Source organism: Anolis sagrei, chromosome 1 (assembly GCF_037176765.1).
Source record: "Anolis sagrei isolate rAnoSag1 chromosome 1, rAnoSag1.mat, whole genome shotgun sequence".
Lineage (NCBI taxonomy): Eukaryota > Metazoa > Chordata > Lepidosauria > Squamata > Dactyloidae > Anolis > Anolis sagrei.
In genome coordinates, this window is record NC_090021.1 from 306310438 (window position 1) to 306325809 (window position 15372).

At 39.6% G+C, this 15372-nt stretch overlaps 1 protein-coding gene across 1 annotated transcript in view; it reads left to right on the top strand.

The window, feature by feature from the left end:
- LRRC74A (leucine rich repeat containing 74A) overlaps nt 1-14967 on the top strand; it is a 39713-nt gene extending 24746 nt beyond the window's left edge. The window contains exons 9-14 of the mRNA XM_060754890.2: nt 874-1068; nt 3785-3880; nt 8270-8413; nt 11650-11757; nt 13538-13623; nt 14901-14967. Of these exons, the coding sequence (XP_060610873.2) occupies nt 874-1068; nt 3785-3880; nt 8270-8413; nt 11650-11757; nt 13538-13623; nt 14901-14967 (696 nt within the window). The remainder of the gene's footprint in view (nt 1-873; nt 1069-3784; nt 3881-8269; nt 8414-11649; nt 11758-13537; nt 13624-14900) is intronic.
- Nucleotides 14968-15372: the final 405 nt, after the last annotated feature.

Sequence of the window (15372 nt, forward strand, 5' to 3'; positions counted from 1 at the left end):
AGTCCTATCTACTGCCTCGAAGAGTGATGGAAGCTCCTTCTCTGAAGGCTGTAAAACAGAGTCTGTATGGCCATCTGTCAGGAGTACTTTGATTGTGCTTTTCTGCATGGCAAGGGGTTGGACTAGATGGTCCATGTGATCTCTTCCAACTCTATGATTCTACTTTCCACTATGATGCTTCTTCTGGCCTTCATGAATGCCTAGAAGGAGAAAATGGCAGCAGCAGTTGCTGGCATTGAGGTGTCCTGAGGTGGCACTGGTGCTTTCCCCTCTCCTAGATTTATTCATGGTCATATCAAAATCTATAATGTTGACTCCAAAACCTGTCCTCGACCTATACATGAGATTAAGGTGTACATTAGTATATACAGCAAACTTTGACTCTTTTGGTTTAAGATGAAGCTTTGACCTAAGATAAACTATTAGATAGAGATTTTGATGTTAAATAAGACAATATTTATTTTATATTGTAATAATAAGACTTATTTATTTTATTGGAGTACAGTAATTAATTTGAAATTAATTACTCACATTAATTAATTAATTACACCCCAATTCACATCCAAGGATCTGAGAGTAATGAACAATAAAATTGATTTAGTTGATTGAAAACAATTGAAAACAATAATAAAAATTTAATCAGACTACAAAACTATTAAACAATTTAATATTCGTATAAGGACAGTTTAAAACCGGCTTAAACGGTTTGAGATAATTTAAAATATTTACTTAAATCAACAAAGAATGAAATACATTTTAATTCAAAATATCTTTACATTTCCCTGCATCAAAATTAATTCCAGGGGGGAAATGCAAAGACACCTAAGTAAAACCACAGGTGAATGTTGATGTCTCCTTTCTGTCTTTGTGGAGGCAAATGGAACATTGAGGGTACTTAACGTTGCGTGGAATGGCTTTGGAAATGAGGGTGCTTTGGCTCTTGGAGAAGCTCTCAAGGTCAACACATCATTAAATGAACTGGATATCAGCAGCAACCACATCAACAATGAGGGGACTATGAGGCTGTGCAAAGGATTGGAACTTAATGGAAGTCTTAGAATCCTGAAGGTAGGATTTCATTTTCTCATTCAATCTGGGTTTGTGGAAAAAACTAATGTTGGCTACACATGGCCTGTGTGAGCCCTATTGACATCAGTGCTATTTTCTGCAACCTCTGAGCTCTTGGCAGAATTTGAAAAGCATAATATTCTAGAGATCTCAGAGCTCCAAGGACTGTTTGAAAATTATAGCAGTCAAATATACTGAAGAATAAAAAGGAAGGAAAATAAAAGAGGATCTGAAAGATCACAATGTTTTAATAACTTCGGGATTTTCGTAACTTTATCAGTATAACTGAGGTGATGGAAAAGGATATTTCCCACACAGGTTTGGGGTTTGATTGGGTTAGAGTTGCTAACTCGCCAGGGCATAAAAGTGTAATGTGCTTTAAAATAAAAACAAAAGTGTGTTAATTATAGTAGTCCTAAAAGGAGTGATTTTGTGTCAGTTAACAGCTAAGATCTACCTTTGGGTTTGGCAAAAGCAGCTGGACCAATTCCTTGACTCCCTTACTAGTTTACGCCTAGGTCCCAGATTTGATAATATTGAAGTCTAGATTGACTTTGTTCCCACATTCAGGATGAACTTTTGTAAAATAAATCCATCATTTTAACAGAGGCACTTTCTTAGCCGCTATGTTCAGAAATGTGATTTATTTATAGATCACATTTCCCAGCCTTGGGACTCAAAAAGGCTTACAAAAGCTACAAAAGTCATATAATAAAAACTGCCAGTAAAATTAAAAGCAAATTAAAAACATACTATTAAAAACAATGTTAAGTGCCACTAAAATAGGAAGATGATGGATGCATTTCCATATTTTCACTTCTTGAGGGAGTAAAGCAGCAATGCTACAATTAGACATACAGTAATTGGCAAGGCTCCAAAAACCACATGCTTAAGAATATTCTATTTATTTATTAATGCATTAGTTCCATTTGTAGAGTAGCTTGCCTTTCCTCCAATGAGCTAATGAAGCTAGTGAAGGCACATGGGCCTCTCTTCCCATTTTATCTATACAACAATCCTAAAATGAAGGACACGCTGAGAGAGAGAAAAGTCTCTCAATGAGTTTTATGTGGGGTCTTGAATTGGATAACTCTGTTACAAGCTACTGCACTAAGCCAGGCATGGGCAACTTGTGGTCTTCCATGTGTTTGTGTACTCTACTTCTCATCAACCCTTGCTAGTATGGCAACTATGATCCTCCTAGGGCCCTGAGATCATCCGGGGAGACCCTGCTTGTTGTCCCCCCCCCCAATTATCGCAATCGTGTTTGGCGGGGACAAGGAACAGGACCTTTTCTGTGGTGGCCCCTTGGCTGTGGAACTGCCTCTCAAGTGAAATTAGATCTGCTGCATCCCTCTTGACCTTTCAGAAGCAAGTGCAATCCTGGTAATGGGACACAGGCCTTTGTAGATTAGGTTAACCTGCTGACATGAAGGCTTTTATGGAACTGATTGACTGCTCCTTGGACAAAGACTTAAACTGGTGATTGTTTACTATTCGACTGAGTTTTACTGTTTTATACTGTTTTGTTATATTGTTATTTAAATTGTATATTTATGTTTTGATGTGGGCACCACGGGGTGCCGGTTTGTTAGCCACCCCGAGTCCCTCTGCAGAGGTTGAAATAGGACGGGGTATAAATGTCCATAATAAATAAATAAATAAATAAATAAATAACTGGTAAGGTCTGAAGGAAGTTGCAATCCAACAATATTTGGAGGACCACACATTTCTTCCCCAGTACTCCTCCAAGCACTATGCCACACAGGTTTAATTGAAAACCAAAAGTGCTTCACAGACTTAATGTTGCTGCAGTACAGCAGATAGCAAAGGATGGGCACAACCCACATCTGTCTGATGTAGCACCAGGGAAATGTCTAGCAGTTCTAGGATGGCAATGTAAGGAAGTCATAACATGCAGGCTCCATGTGACAAGATGTTTTGATGATGACCTCATTTGACAACTACTTAAAGCTTACCTGCAATCCTCATCTTAGCTGAGGACAGAAATGAATTTTTCCAAGCAACAATATATTGCTAAAAGCAATTGGTATGTGACCACAGGCATGCATTTGGATTAAAATAGCTTCCTTCATTTTTGTTCTCAGCTTGGTGGTCTTGCTATGAAGACTAGTGTGCACTTCAAAATGTATCATTTTCTACAGGAGAGGAAGGCCATAATTAGCCCATTCTGTGCACTACTGACAACATTTTTCGTATCTATGATCTACTACTCCTTGTGTTCCACTTTCTAGAGTGGTGGTTCCCAACTTTTGGTCCTCGTTCCCAACTTTTGGTTTTTCAGTTGTTTTGGACTTCAACTCCCAGAAATCTCAGACAGCTTACAAGCTGTTTGGAATTGTGGGAGCTGAAGTCCAAAATACCTGGAGTACCAAATGTTGGAAATCATTGTTCTAGAGGTTCCTGTTACTGATTGCACCATTCCTCTGTTTACCTCTCTCATCCATTGTAAGCAAGTAGATGGTCAATGCTTTCTATTTGCTTACAGTCATCCCTCCTGCTTGTAGCTCTATCAGATCGAGAATTGAGACCAAAAGCTCACGAATTGCCTACGGCCACAAAATGTCCATGTCAACTGGAATAAGTCCAATGCCCTGATTCAAAGCAACTCTCAGTATCAGGATCATGGTAAATTTCCAGCACACCTCTTTCAATTTTTGGCTTAATCAACTATCTATATTTCTTTTCTTCATAGATGTCTCACAATCCCATAACAGTAGAAGGTGCAATTGCTCTGGTCACGGCAGTTAAGAAGAATTCAAAATCCAGAATGGAAGAAATCAACATCTCAGTAAGAGAAGTCTAGTGTTGGGAGAATGTTGGTAGTCCAGCTATCATCACTGGCCACACAATCAACCCAAATAATTTTGTGAACTTTAGTTGGCCCCTGTAAAGCAATTGTAGATGTTTTATGTTTCAGATTTTATGTCATTAGATAATTTTAATTTTGATTATGTTTAGTTTAATTTACTCATGTTAGGTTCTAATGTGTTTTTCATCTGGATGGTTGAGAGATCACTGCCAGGCCTCTGGTTGAGAACTTTTTATATTTGGGCTTTCTTGGTCCAAGCCAATCCAATGACCTCATTTGACCATATAACCAACCCATGCCATTTTGTGTATCCTTGCTGGCTGTTGTACACTAATGTGGATGTTTTGTTTAGATTTATGTTATTATAAAATTTTGTCTGACTATGTGTAGTTTAATTTATTGATGTCAGGTTTAATTTACTGATGTTAGGTCTTAATTTGATGTTAGGTTTTAATGTTACTTTTGTATGTGGGGGTTTTCTGGGATTTTATGTTAGTATCGTGTTTTTTTATGTAGGCATTGAATGTTTGACATTGTTATGCTGGAATCCGCCCTGAGTCCCCTTGGGGAGATAGGGCGGAATACAAATAAAGTATTATTATTATTATTATTATTATTATTATTATTATTATATGTGGGCTTGTTGTTTATTCATTCAGTCACTTCCAATTCCAACTCTTCGTGACCTCATGGCCCAGCCCTTGCCAGAGCTCTCTGTCATCCGTCACCACCCCCAGCTCTTTCAGTGTCGAACCAGTCACTTCAAGGATACTGTCTATCCATCTTGCCCTTGGTCGGCCTCTCTTTCTTTTTCCTTCCATTTCCCTCAGCATCATTGTCTTCTCTAAACTTTCCTGTCTTCTCATTATGTGGCCAAAGTATTTCATCTTTGCCTCTAATATCCTTCCCTCCAGTGAGCAGTCGGGCATTATTTCCTGAAGTATGGACTGGTTGGATCTTCTTGCGGTTCAAGGCACTCTCAGAATTTTCCTCCAGCACCACAATTCAAAAGTGTCTCGGGATTATTATGTCAGTACTTGTTGTTTTACCAAGGCATTGAATGTTTGCCTTTTTGTATGTTGGAATCCACCCTGAGTCCCCTGGGGAGATAGGCAGAATAAGTTTGTTTGTTTGTTTGTTTGTTTGTTTATTTATTTATTTCGAGCACTCTTTTTTTTAAAAAAAATCTGACCAGACAAGAATGAACTGAGTTTAAATATGATTGTTCTTCTGACCAGATAAGAATGAACTGAGTTTCAATATGATTGTTCTTCCGTTTCCTCAGTTACATGAATGATTTGCAACATTTTATCTGTGATTCTGTGCTACACACACACACACACACACACACACATCAGAAGCAATGTCTCATGGCAAGGATGCCAGATGACAGCCTGAGAGAGAAAAGTTCTAGAATGTCTGATCTTCATATTTAACTTTCCCTCCTTTTTTACTTTTAAGTAAATGGCAACTTCTTCAGTGGGATTTATTTGCAAGTCAGATAGTATATTGGATTCTGGGTGGGGGGGGGGGGGGTACCCAATGAACAACATTAGAAGTTAGTCTTGCTGCTTATGAGACAATTTTAAGAGATGAGGTGATTTGAGGGAATATTGAATTTTTTTCTGTGAAACAGTGGATTCTACTTCACAGAAGGAATAACTCTGCCCTCGTTTTGAGGATTCTTGAAAGAGAAACACAGGCATCCCAGTTTTACCAGGGATCTTTCTGCTCTTACTTCCAGCACTCACTTGTCAGGAGTGCTTTGATTGTGTGTTCCTGCATGGCAGGAGGTTGACCGGAGAGGGAGGGGGGTCCTTATGGCGATTCTATGATTCAGTTACTGATTCTTGAACAGCACTGTATATGTGCTCCAGTTATACCAAAAGTAAAGAAAATGTTGGCATTAGAGTGCAACCATGCTATCTGTATTTCTACAGGGAGCAATCGTGTTAGAGCAGTGGTTCCCAACTTTTGGGCCTCTAGGTATTTTGCACTTCAATTCCCAGAAATCCTAGCCAGATTACCAGCTCTCAGGAACTGTGGGAGCTGAAGTCCAAAACACCTGGAGGCCCAAAGGTTGGGAACCAATGTGTTTGAGTATAGTAGCTAAGGCCCCTTAGAGTGCTCTCTTTATCTTGCCTAATCTTTCTCTTCCTTTCCAATACACTGGCATTCTCAGAACAATTTCATTTTACCTTCCACTGCCAATCCAGAATCCCTTCCTCCATGCCTTGTAGCTAGAAGACACCCCCCCCCCCCAATTTTGTATTTCTCTTGCTCAATGTAAATAAACATCTTTATCTTTTGCTCCAAACAGTTTAGTGTTTATTGCAAGTATCAGCTTTCATGGATACCCAACAGAGCACAGAATACATTTTTGGGTTTAGCTTCCCAAGTGTTCTTGGTAATGTAATTTAAAAGAAGACATCTACTCTTCTATCTTGTGTAAATTTGCTGCATAGTTTATGAGCCTGATTTGCTAAAATTGCCAGAGCCACAGGGGGCTCACCAGAAATCCTAGTTATAGACGAGCCCACAACATTTTCCATAAGAAGCAAACTATTATGCAAACTAGCAAAAAGTTGAGGGAGAAAATCAGCATGGAAGATAAAAGTATGTATTGAATTATGTATTTGTAGGAGACAGAAGCCACATTTTCTAGATGCTGAATTTGGATTGCCTGGACTCAGAATTTGAATTTTAATAAGTTAGTTACAGTGCAATTCTCCCTCAAGTTGCTTCTGATATGATAAATAAATAAATAATGCAATTCTACCTCAAAGACAGGCCTGTTGGATTGTATCAGATTAAGTTTCAAGGCACTTATGGCAGCTTAATTGGCTCTCCTAATGCCAGCATAAGCCACTTAAACTCAGGGTTTTGGCAGTTGAGAGATCGGCAGCACAAGGGCTGAGATCTGCTGACCGAAGGGCTGAAGATGGTGAAGGCTGCAGTTGGAGAGAAGCCAAAGTTATGTCACATTTATGAATAAATCTCATCATCTTAGATGCATAGCTCCTTTGTTGGCACAAAGTTAGGAACAGGTATGGGTTGATTTAAGCAATTTGCAACACATGGAAACCAAATATGAGCTGCATCAAAATCAAATTCTGGAGCATGATCCATCAACTGATCCAGATCTCTTCTGACAGGACTGAAATTTGGAGTCAGTACTTCAGCTGAGCCAGGACCTTATCACACTGAGTTCCTTGATGCAGGGGATAGCAGGGGGACCCGTAGGGAAGTGGGGTGAATCTGTTACCTGGCACCCCACATTACCTGTATCATCCGCTTGCCCATCACACGCCAGAAAGCGTACCTTTCTGGATTCTTCATTGCTGTTCCCATGATTCTCAACCTGAAAATGGGTAATGTCCCATGTTCAGGTTTCCCCCTCTTACCACACTTTGCCAACGGAACCAGCACGAAGCAGGAAGCAGATGTGTGTTATGTGAAGACGTCCTTGCAGATGGCCAGTTCTCTCTCACCAGAAGTGACTTGCAGTTTCTCAAGTTGCTCCTGACATGACAAAAAAAAGTGAAGAGATCCAGTGGGCACTGGACCGGTTGTGTCAGTGAATTGTGTCAGGATGGAGAATTTCTTTAATGTGATACAACCCCTAATATCATTTTAGCTGGCTTTTAGACCACCTACTGAGTTAGGATTACACTGTTAGCTGGTTGAATGATTGATTGATTATTTGATTGACTGATTGATTAGATATATTTTTCTTTTCCTGCCTCATCCAGGGTTTTATCATGGTAGATGGTAATTTTGTGTTTAAGTACAGGCCAAGGTTCTTAGGTACTACACCCAGTGTGCCAATCACCACTGGGACTATTATTATTATTATTGTTATTATTATTATTATTATTATTATTATTATTATTATTATTATTATTATTATATTTAGCTTGGTTAAGCAGTGACATGATAGTCATGTTTAAACATTTGAAAGGATATTATTTTGATGCTGGAGCAAGCATGTTTTATGCTGTTACAGAGCAATGGATTCAAACTGCAAGGAAGCAGATTCCGCCTGAACATTAGGAAGAACTTCCTGATGCTAAAAGCTGTTTGACAGTTGAATATGCTGCTCTCAAGTGTGGTGGATGCTGCTTCTCTGGGACTTTAAACAGAGGCTGGATTACCATCTATCAGGAATCCTATGATGATGTATTTCTGCATGGTAGAAAGTTGGACTGGATGGTCCTAATATGCTCTTCCAACTATCTGTGGTATGCAGACCAGTTGGAGAGACTTAATGGAGCTGAGTTCTGGGAATCTTATCTCAACAAACCTAAATATGAGAATAAGATCCCTTCTGTCTGTGTTAAGTCTGATCATTTGTCTGCTCTGTTTCAGAATGTGCTGGTGAATGACAGCTTTATCAAACTGCTTGATTTAGTCTCAGAGGCACATCCTGAGCTGGATGTCATCTATGGAGGAGTTGGAGGCCACATTGCAAAGAAACCACTACAGCGTCCAGATGCGATGAAGCTGATTCAAGTGAGGGTTTCTCAATTCTCTCTTACAATGAGTGCATTTCTATCATGCTGCTTTCAAATTTTCCTTCAAGGTAGGACTTTGGGACTTGAAGAACTTGGCCACACTCAATGCAGTGCTCAGGAAGTCTCCAAAGAAGAAGGAATGTGTTATGCCATAAAATAAGAATTGCCATATAAATAACCCTTCTCCATTTAAGACATAGAATCATAGAGTTGGAAGAGACCTCGTGGGCCATTCAGTCCAACCCTCTGCCAAGAAGCAGGAAAATCGCATTCAAAGCACCTCTGGCAGGAAATGGAATAATACACATTTTCATAAAAAAGGCAGGTTATCTCTGTGAGACCATTAAATCCAGGGTCTGAAATTATACTAAAACACTCATTATTAGGAAAGGATTAGCACTGGATATGGCTTCATTTTCTTTTCTTTTTTAAAAATAATCTTTATTAAATGTTTCAATTACAGTTAAAATAATAAAACTAAATAAATAGAGAGAGCAGGAAGGAAAAAAGTAAAGACAAGAAAGAAAAATAGAAGAGAACGAGAGCAAAAGAAATCTAGCAAAGAAAAGAAAAGAAAAAGAAAAAGAAAAAGAAAGAAAAAAAGGGATAATTAAAAAGTTGTTTTGACTTCCTGGTATCTTCTAGAGGTCAAACTGTCTTCTCTTTCCTTCTTTTTCCTGGATATGGCTTCATTTTCTTAGATGAAGTTTAGTTTTTGGAGCAGTAAATTCACTTTGTTATTCACAGTCTGAACCTACACATCTCCTAGGGCTGCACTACTGCCACATGCATATCTCAAGTTTCCCAATGAACTGGTTGGAAATTTTAGTCTGATGCTCAGTGTTCATATGGAAATATAATTGTAGTGTTTTCCTATATCAACCATGTTTTGATTTATTTATTTATTTACCATATTTATATCCCTCCTTTTTTACCCTGGAGAGGACTCAACCCAGCCTTCCAACAGGCAGCAATCTGATGCCATAACACATATATCAAATAATAATTACAATTAAAACCAGAATTATTAAAACAATTAAAATCATGCCAAAAACATAACCCAGAACCATTTCATTGTCTATCACATTGTTTCATAGTCACTTGTTGCACTGTTCCAATTACTTGTCAAAACCTTGGTCTTGAAGCTATGCCTTATGTCCCCCCCCCCCCCCCCCGGAAGGTCAGGAGAAAAGGGGCTGATCTGATCTCACTGGGGAGGGAGTTCCATAGCTGAGGGACCACCACTGAGAAGGCCCTGTCTCTCGTCCCCTCCAACTGAGCCTGTGAAGGAAGTCAGACCGAGAGCAGGGCTTCTCCAGACGACCTTAATCTCCGAGATGGTTCATAATGGGAGACATGTTCAAACAGGTACCCGGGGCCGGAACCATTTAGGACTTTATAGGCTAAAGTCAGCACTTTGAATTGTACTCGGAGGAGACTGGCAGCCAGTGGAGCTGGCATAACAGGAAGGTTGTGTGCTCCCTGTACCCCGCTCCAGTGAGAAATCTGGTTGCCACCCGTTGGACCACTTGAAGCTTTTGAACAGTCTTCAAAGGCAACCCTGCGTAGAGCACGTTGCAGTAGTCTATTTGGGATATAACCGGATCATGGACTACTGAAAGAAGTACTTCATATTATTTACCCCTGATGATTTTTCAGAACATATTATACTGGGATTCAGCTTCACAAAGGCAGATCTGGTGGTATTTTAAACATTCCTTATCAAACAAACAGCTTAGCAGTTAACATGTTATGGAGAAAGAAGTACTCTGTATGCAGAATAGGCCAGTGTTCATCTTCTGCCGCCTCCAGAGAAGGCTTGAAAAAACACACTAGTTAGAAAATCTGGATAACCATTGGCAGTTAGTATAGAGAGAACTGAGATAGGTAGATTAGTGGTCTGATACAAAAAGGTTTTAATACATATAACTCCTTCAAATTTTAGCAGAAAAAAAAGAAAAATGAGAGATAAACTTCCTAATCAAATTGATTGATTAAGCGTGCAGTACACAGTAAGAATTCTAAAAACTTTTGCTCGAATCCTTTTGGGACCAATACCAAACAAAGGTACTTCTTAATTCAATAACATGAACATTTCAGTACTGACAGTGCAACTTCAGATTTCAAAACCATGCTGTCTATGCAAGCTTCACTAGATGGTGCTGTTGGTTTGGATGATAACATTACTTTTGGAGAGTAAATGATATTCTCTAGTGTTTGGCATGTTTCTTACATCATAAACACAAGGCTCAAAAGTAAAAGCCAGACTATCTGCTTTGCGCTGGATTATATGGCAGTGTAGACTAACATAATCCAGTTAAAAGCAGATAATCTGGATTTTATATGGCAGTGTAGAAGGGACAATAAGTTTAGTAGTTGCATAAGATGCTAAAGTTTGTTTGAACATCACACTGCAGAGGCCATTCTAATTTGTGAAAAGACAGATATGTTCACATACAGGGAGCATACCACCCCCCTGTTGTGTCAGCTCCACTGGCTGCCGGTCCACTTCCAAGCACAATTCAAAGTGCTAGTCTTGCCCTATAAAGCCCTATACAGTTCCGGCTCAGCTTACCTGTCCGAAACTATCGCCCTCTACGTCCCGCCTCGTAGTTTAAGATCGTCTGGGGAGGCCCTGCTATCGGTCCTGCCAGCTTCACAAATGCATTTATTGGGGACGAGGGACAGGGCCTTCTCGGTGGTGGCCCCAATGCTGTCGGCTTCATCCTTCCTTTCTTTTAAGAAGAAGTTTAAGTCATGATTCTGAGACCAGGCTTTTGGACAGCAGGCATGACAGCACTTTGGATGTTGGATTGGACTGGAAATGGCTAGATGGTTCAATAATAATGTTGAATTTGTTTTTAAATCAGTGTTTTATTTATGGTTTTAAATTGTTGTTATAGTTGTTTATATTTGTTTGTACATTTCAGTATTGAATTGCTGCCGGTTTGTAAGCCGCCCCGAGTCCCTCCCTCGGGGGTTGAGAAAGACGGGGTAGAAATGGTGGAAACAAATAAATAAATAAATAAATATTTTGTAAATGTTTGCATGTAAAAAGGAGGGAGAATAATAATTGTTTTCTCTGAAAGGCATGTTTCAGCAGGTAAGAAATTGTACCTTTCATGTTAGAACTGCAAGATAGAATGGGATATACAAGTTTAATATTCATAGGAAAGTAATACAGAGTTTAAAATCTGTGATCTCATATGTGTTTCTCTTCTTTTTAATTGCTAGTACTACCTGGATTCAAACAAGCTGAGACTCTGGGATTTCTTTAAGAATATGGACAAATATGGCAACATGAAGATCCCTGTGGCAGAGTTTCGGAGAGCTATGTTGTGGGTAGGATTCAAAACACAAAGCAATATGAATTCCTAGCAATGCAAATGCATAAAGTAACTGAGAGTTGTAAGTTTGGAGGTTTCTAGCCCTTTCCCAGAAACACCCTTTCCATGTTTTCATGACTGGAACCTTAACATTTGGGCACAATTGAAATTATGAAGCGGAGACATGATCTTCAGGCCACACAAAGCCTTCAGAGCTCTCAAACCCATGTAGACGGAGCTAGGGGAGCTTATAGAACTTTAGTTGTTAGTGTTTAATATGTTTAGCGTTGGTGTTAATATACATTGTATATGATATATATGATATGATATGTCGTTAATGTTTTCAAAGGCAGTTATCTGATATATATTTGTAGGTGTTTACGAGTGGTTCTGTAAAATGAAATACACACACACACACAGAGAGAATCATAGAATCATAGAGTTAGAAGAGACCTCGTGGGCCATCCAGTCCAACCCCTTGCCAAGAAGCAGGAAAATCGCATTCAAAGAATCCCCAACAGATGGCCATCCAGCTTCTGCTTAATAGCCTCCAAAGAAGGAGCCTCCACCACACTCTGGGGCAGAGAGTTCCACTGCTGAACAGCTCTCACAGTCAGGAAGTTCTTCCTAATGTTCAGGTGGAATCTCCTTTCCTGTAGTTTGAAGCCATTGTCCTAGCATTGTTGTAGGTTTTTCGGGCTATATGGCCATGTTCTAGAAGCTTTCCCTCCTGATGTTTCGCCTGAATCTATGGCAAGCAGCCTCAGAGGTTGTGGTGACTTCACAACCTCTGAGGATGCTTGCCATAGATGCAGGCAAAACATCAGGAGATAATGCTTCTAGAACATGGCCATATAGCTCAAAAAACCTACAACAACCCAGTGATTCCAGCCATGAAAGCCTTCGACAATACATTGTCCCAGCCTCCATGCACACAAATTTATTTGGCTATCATGTCACCTATCTGGCTGGCTCTTTACTGCCAAATAATACAGTTTCAGAATGCAGTTTAACTGCATGAAACTGGATTCTATAAGTCTACACTGCCATATAATCCAGCTCAATGTAGTTTAGCTGCAGTCTGAAACTGCATTATATGGCAATGTAGATCCAGCCCCAGTATTCTCCCAGCTAAACATACCCAAGTCGCTAATACATTCCTAGTGTAATAAATCTTTTTATGATCTTGGTCACCCTCTGCTGGAGAATCTTTTAGCATGTTAGTGTCCTTCTTGAAATGTGGTCTCTATAACTGGACACTGTACTTCAGATGAGGTTTGGCCAAAGCAAAATAGAATGGCCTTTACTTCCCCTTATCTTGACACTGTGCTTCTTTCAATACAGCCTAGAATTGGCCATTCTGGACATCACATCACACCACCGACTCACATTTAGCTTGTGATTTACTAAGCTCCCTAGATCTTTTCATGTGTATGCTCGTCAAGCTTATACAACTGTTAGATTATCATGTACATTGTTTTACAAAATGTTGCTTATAAGAGGGCCCTTGAAGATGTTATTGTATATTATTATACATACTGGTACTTCAAATTTTGATGAGCCAGCCCTGCTGTGTCAGGGAGCCCTCCTGCTTAGTCTACTGAGTGAGATCCCGGACATCTGCCCAAGTGACCTGCTGACAGGAAACGGTGTCATCACTACCTTATAACTTTCTCAGATACTAGATAAGACAACAAGGAGAGGTGAGTGGTCTCACTTTGCAGTATGCCAGCAGAAAGGAAATATTTAGTCACCAATACCTAACTCTAGTCATTTTATTTTTGTTATGACACAAGCAATCAAAGATCCCCCTGAACCGGGAACAAGTCACAGAACTAGTACGCAAACTGGACCGTGGCAGGACAGGCTACGTGGATTACAGGTGAGGATTATCAGCATTCACATTGAGCAATATATTAACCTTCTTCTGTCTTTGCTTAGTTGCTAAGTCACTGAATAATATTTATGGACATAAAAATATGTATTACCTAGATCAAAATATTAAAGCAATAGAAGTCAATTAAAAGCATGCAATAAAAGAACTAAAGCAACTTTTCAAAAAAGCATCCAGTTTATGGAAGGTTTGGCTGCAGACATCAATTTCATTCTTTGGACACATATTTATAGTATGTTTTTGTTAGCGTTTGTGAACGTGTCATAACAGAAGATCAACCCTACACAGGGCGGGGGATGCCTATGACTGTGAATTAGGAAACAAAATGCTTCCAAAGAATACAAGCACTTTCCTACAGTACACATAGGGCCAGCATCCACTTTCTTGCAGGGCTTATTTCCATTGGTCCTATGCCCCAGGTTCAACCAGAAATCATTCCTGGACATAATAATAATAATAATAATAATAATAATAATAATAATAATATCTACTACTACTACTACTACTGCTGCTGCTGCTGCTACTTTATTTATATACCACTCTATCCTCCCTAGGGGACTCAGGGTGGTTTCCAAATCGCAAAAACACAAAAAACATACAGAGTAAACAAAACATTTTATTTATTTATTTATTTATTTATCGTATTTATGCCTTGCTTTTCTCAACCCCATAGGGGACTCAAGGTGACTTACATGTATAGGAATCGATTTGGTGCCATGTAGACATACATACATAGTAAAATAAGCAGATACATTAAAACAGTCATTAAAAACATATAAAACCTTTAAACACTTATTAAAATCACGTTATCCAAAATCATAATCCATGGCTATTCCAAATTGTTATTGCACTATTCCATATTTTCTAGTGGATTTCTGACCGAATGCTTGATTCCACACCCAGGTATTTAGCCTTTTCCTGGAGGTCAGGAGGGAAGGGGCTGATCTGATTTCATTAGGGAGGGAGGGAGTTCCATAGCCAAGGGGCCACCACTGAGGAGGCCCTGTCTCTCGTCCCCACCAATGGCACCTATGAAGAAGATGGGACCAAGAGCAAGGCCTTCCCAGATGATCTTAACTTTAGCCTATAAAGCCCATTTGGGGCTTTATAGGCTAAAGCCAGCACTTTGAATAGTGCTCGGTAGCAGACTGGCAGCTCTGGAATGGAATGCTCTTGAGTTTTGGTAAAGTTAGATTATGGGGCAAGGGGGAGGGAAGCTGGGTTAAATAAATCCTCACTGTTTTTTCCTTCACTTTTCAAATTAGTCATTTTAAAGTTGAGGAGCCAGAGCCGAAGCCTAAGGAGGAGGAGGAGGAAGCAGAAGAAGTGTAATCAGGTCCAGCAGTCAGGTCAGATGGTGAAAGATTGAAGGATAAGTCCTGGCAGGAAGCTAAGACAACACACTCTGGGTTGGGACAAAGTCCTGCCTGCAGAGAAGTTTTTGGATGGTTGAGGTTTTGACTTTAGGAAATAAACTATGCTACAGTACTGGCTGATTTCGGAACCCCTGAAAGTGGGAATCATAGTACCCAAAAACCTGTGCTAAGCAGAAAAAAACACTATATCCCCCCTCCCCCAAAATAAGGAATTTATTATTTTAGCATTGCCATGTGGAATAAGACACTCGTCATAGGCATCTATTAGAGATTGCCTTGATGTTACTAGTGAAACACAGCATGACTTTCTTGCCTCTGCTTCTGTGATTTTGTTTGAGAGGCTTTAGTTCTTTTGTCACCA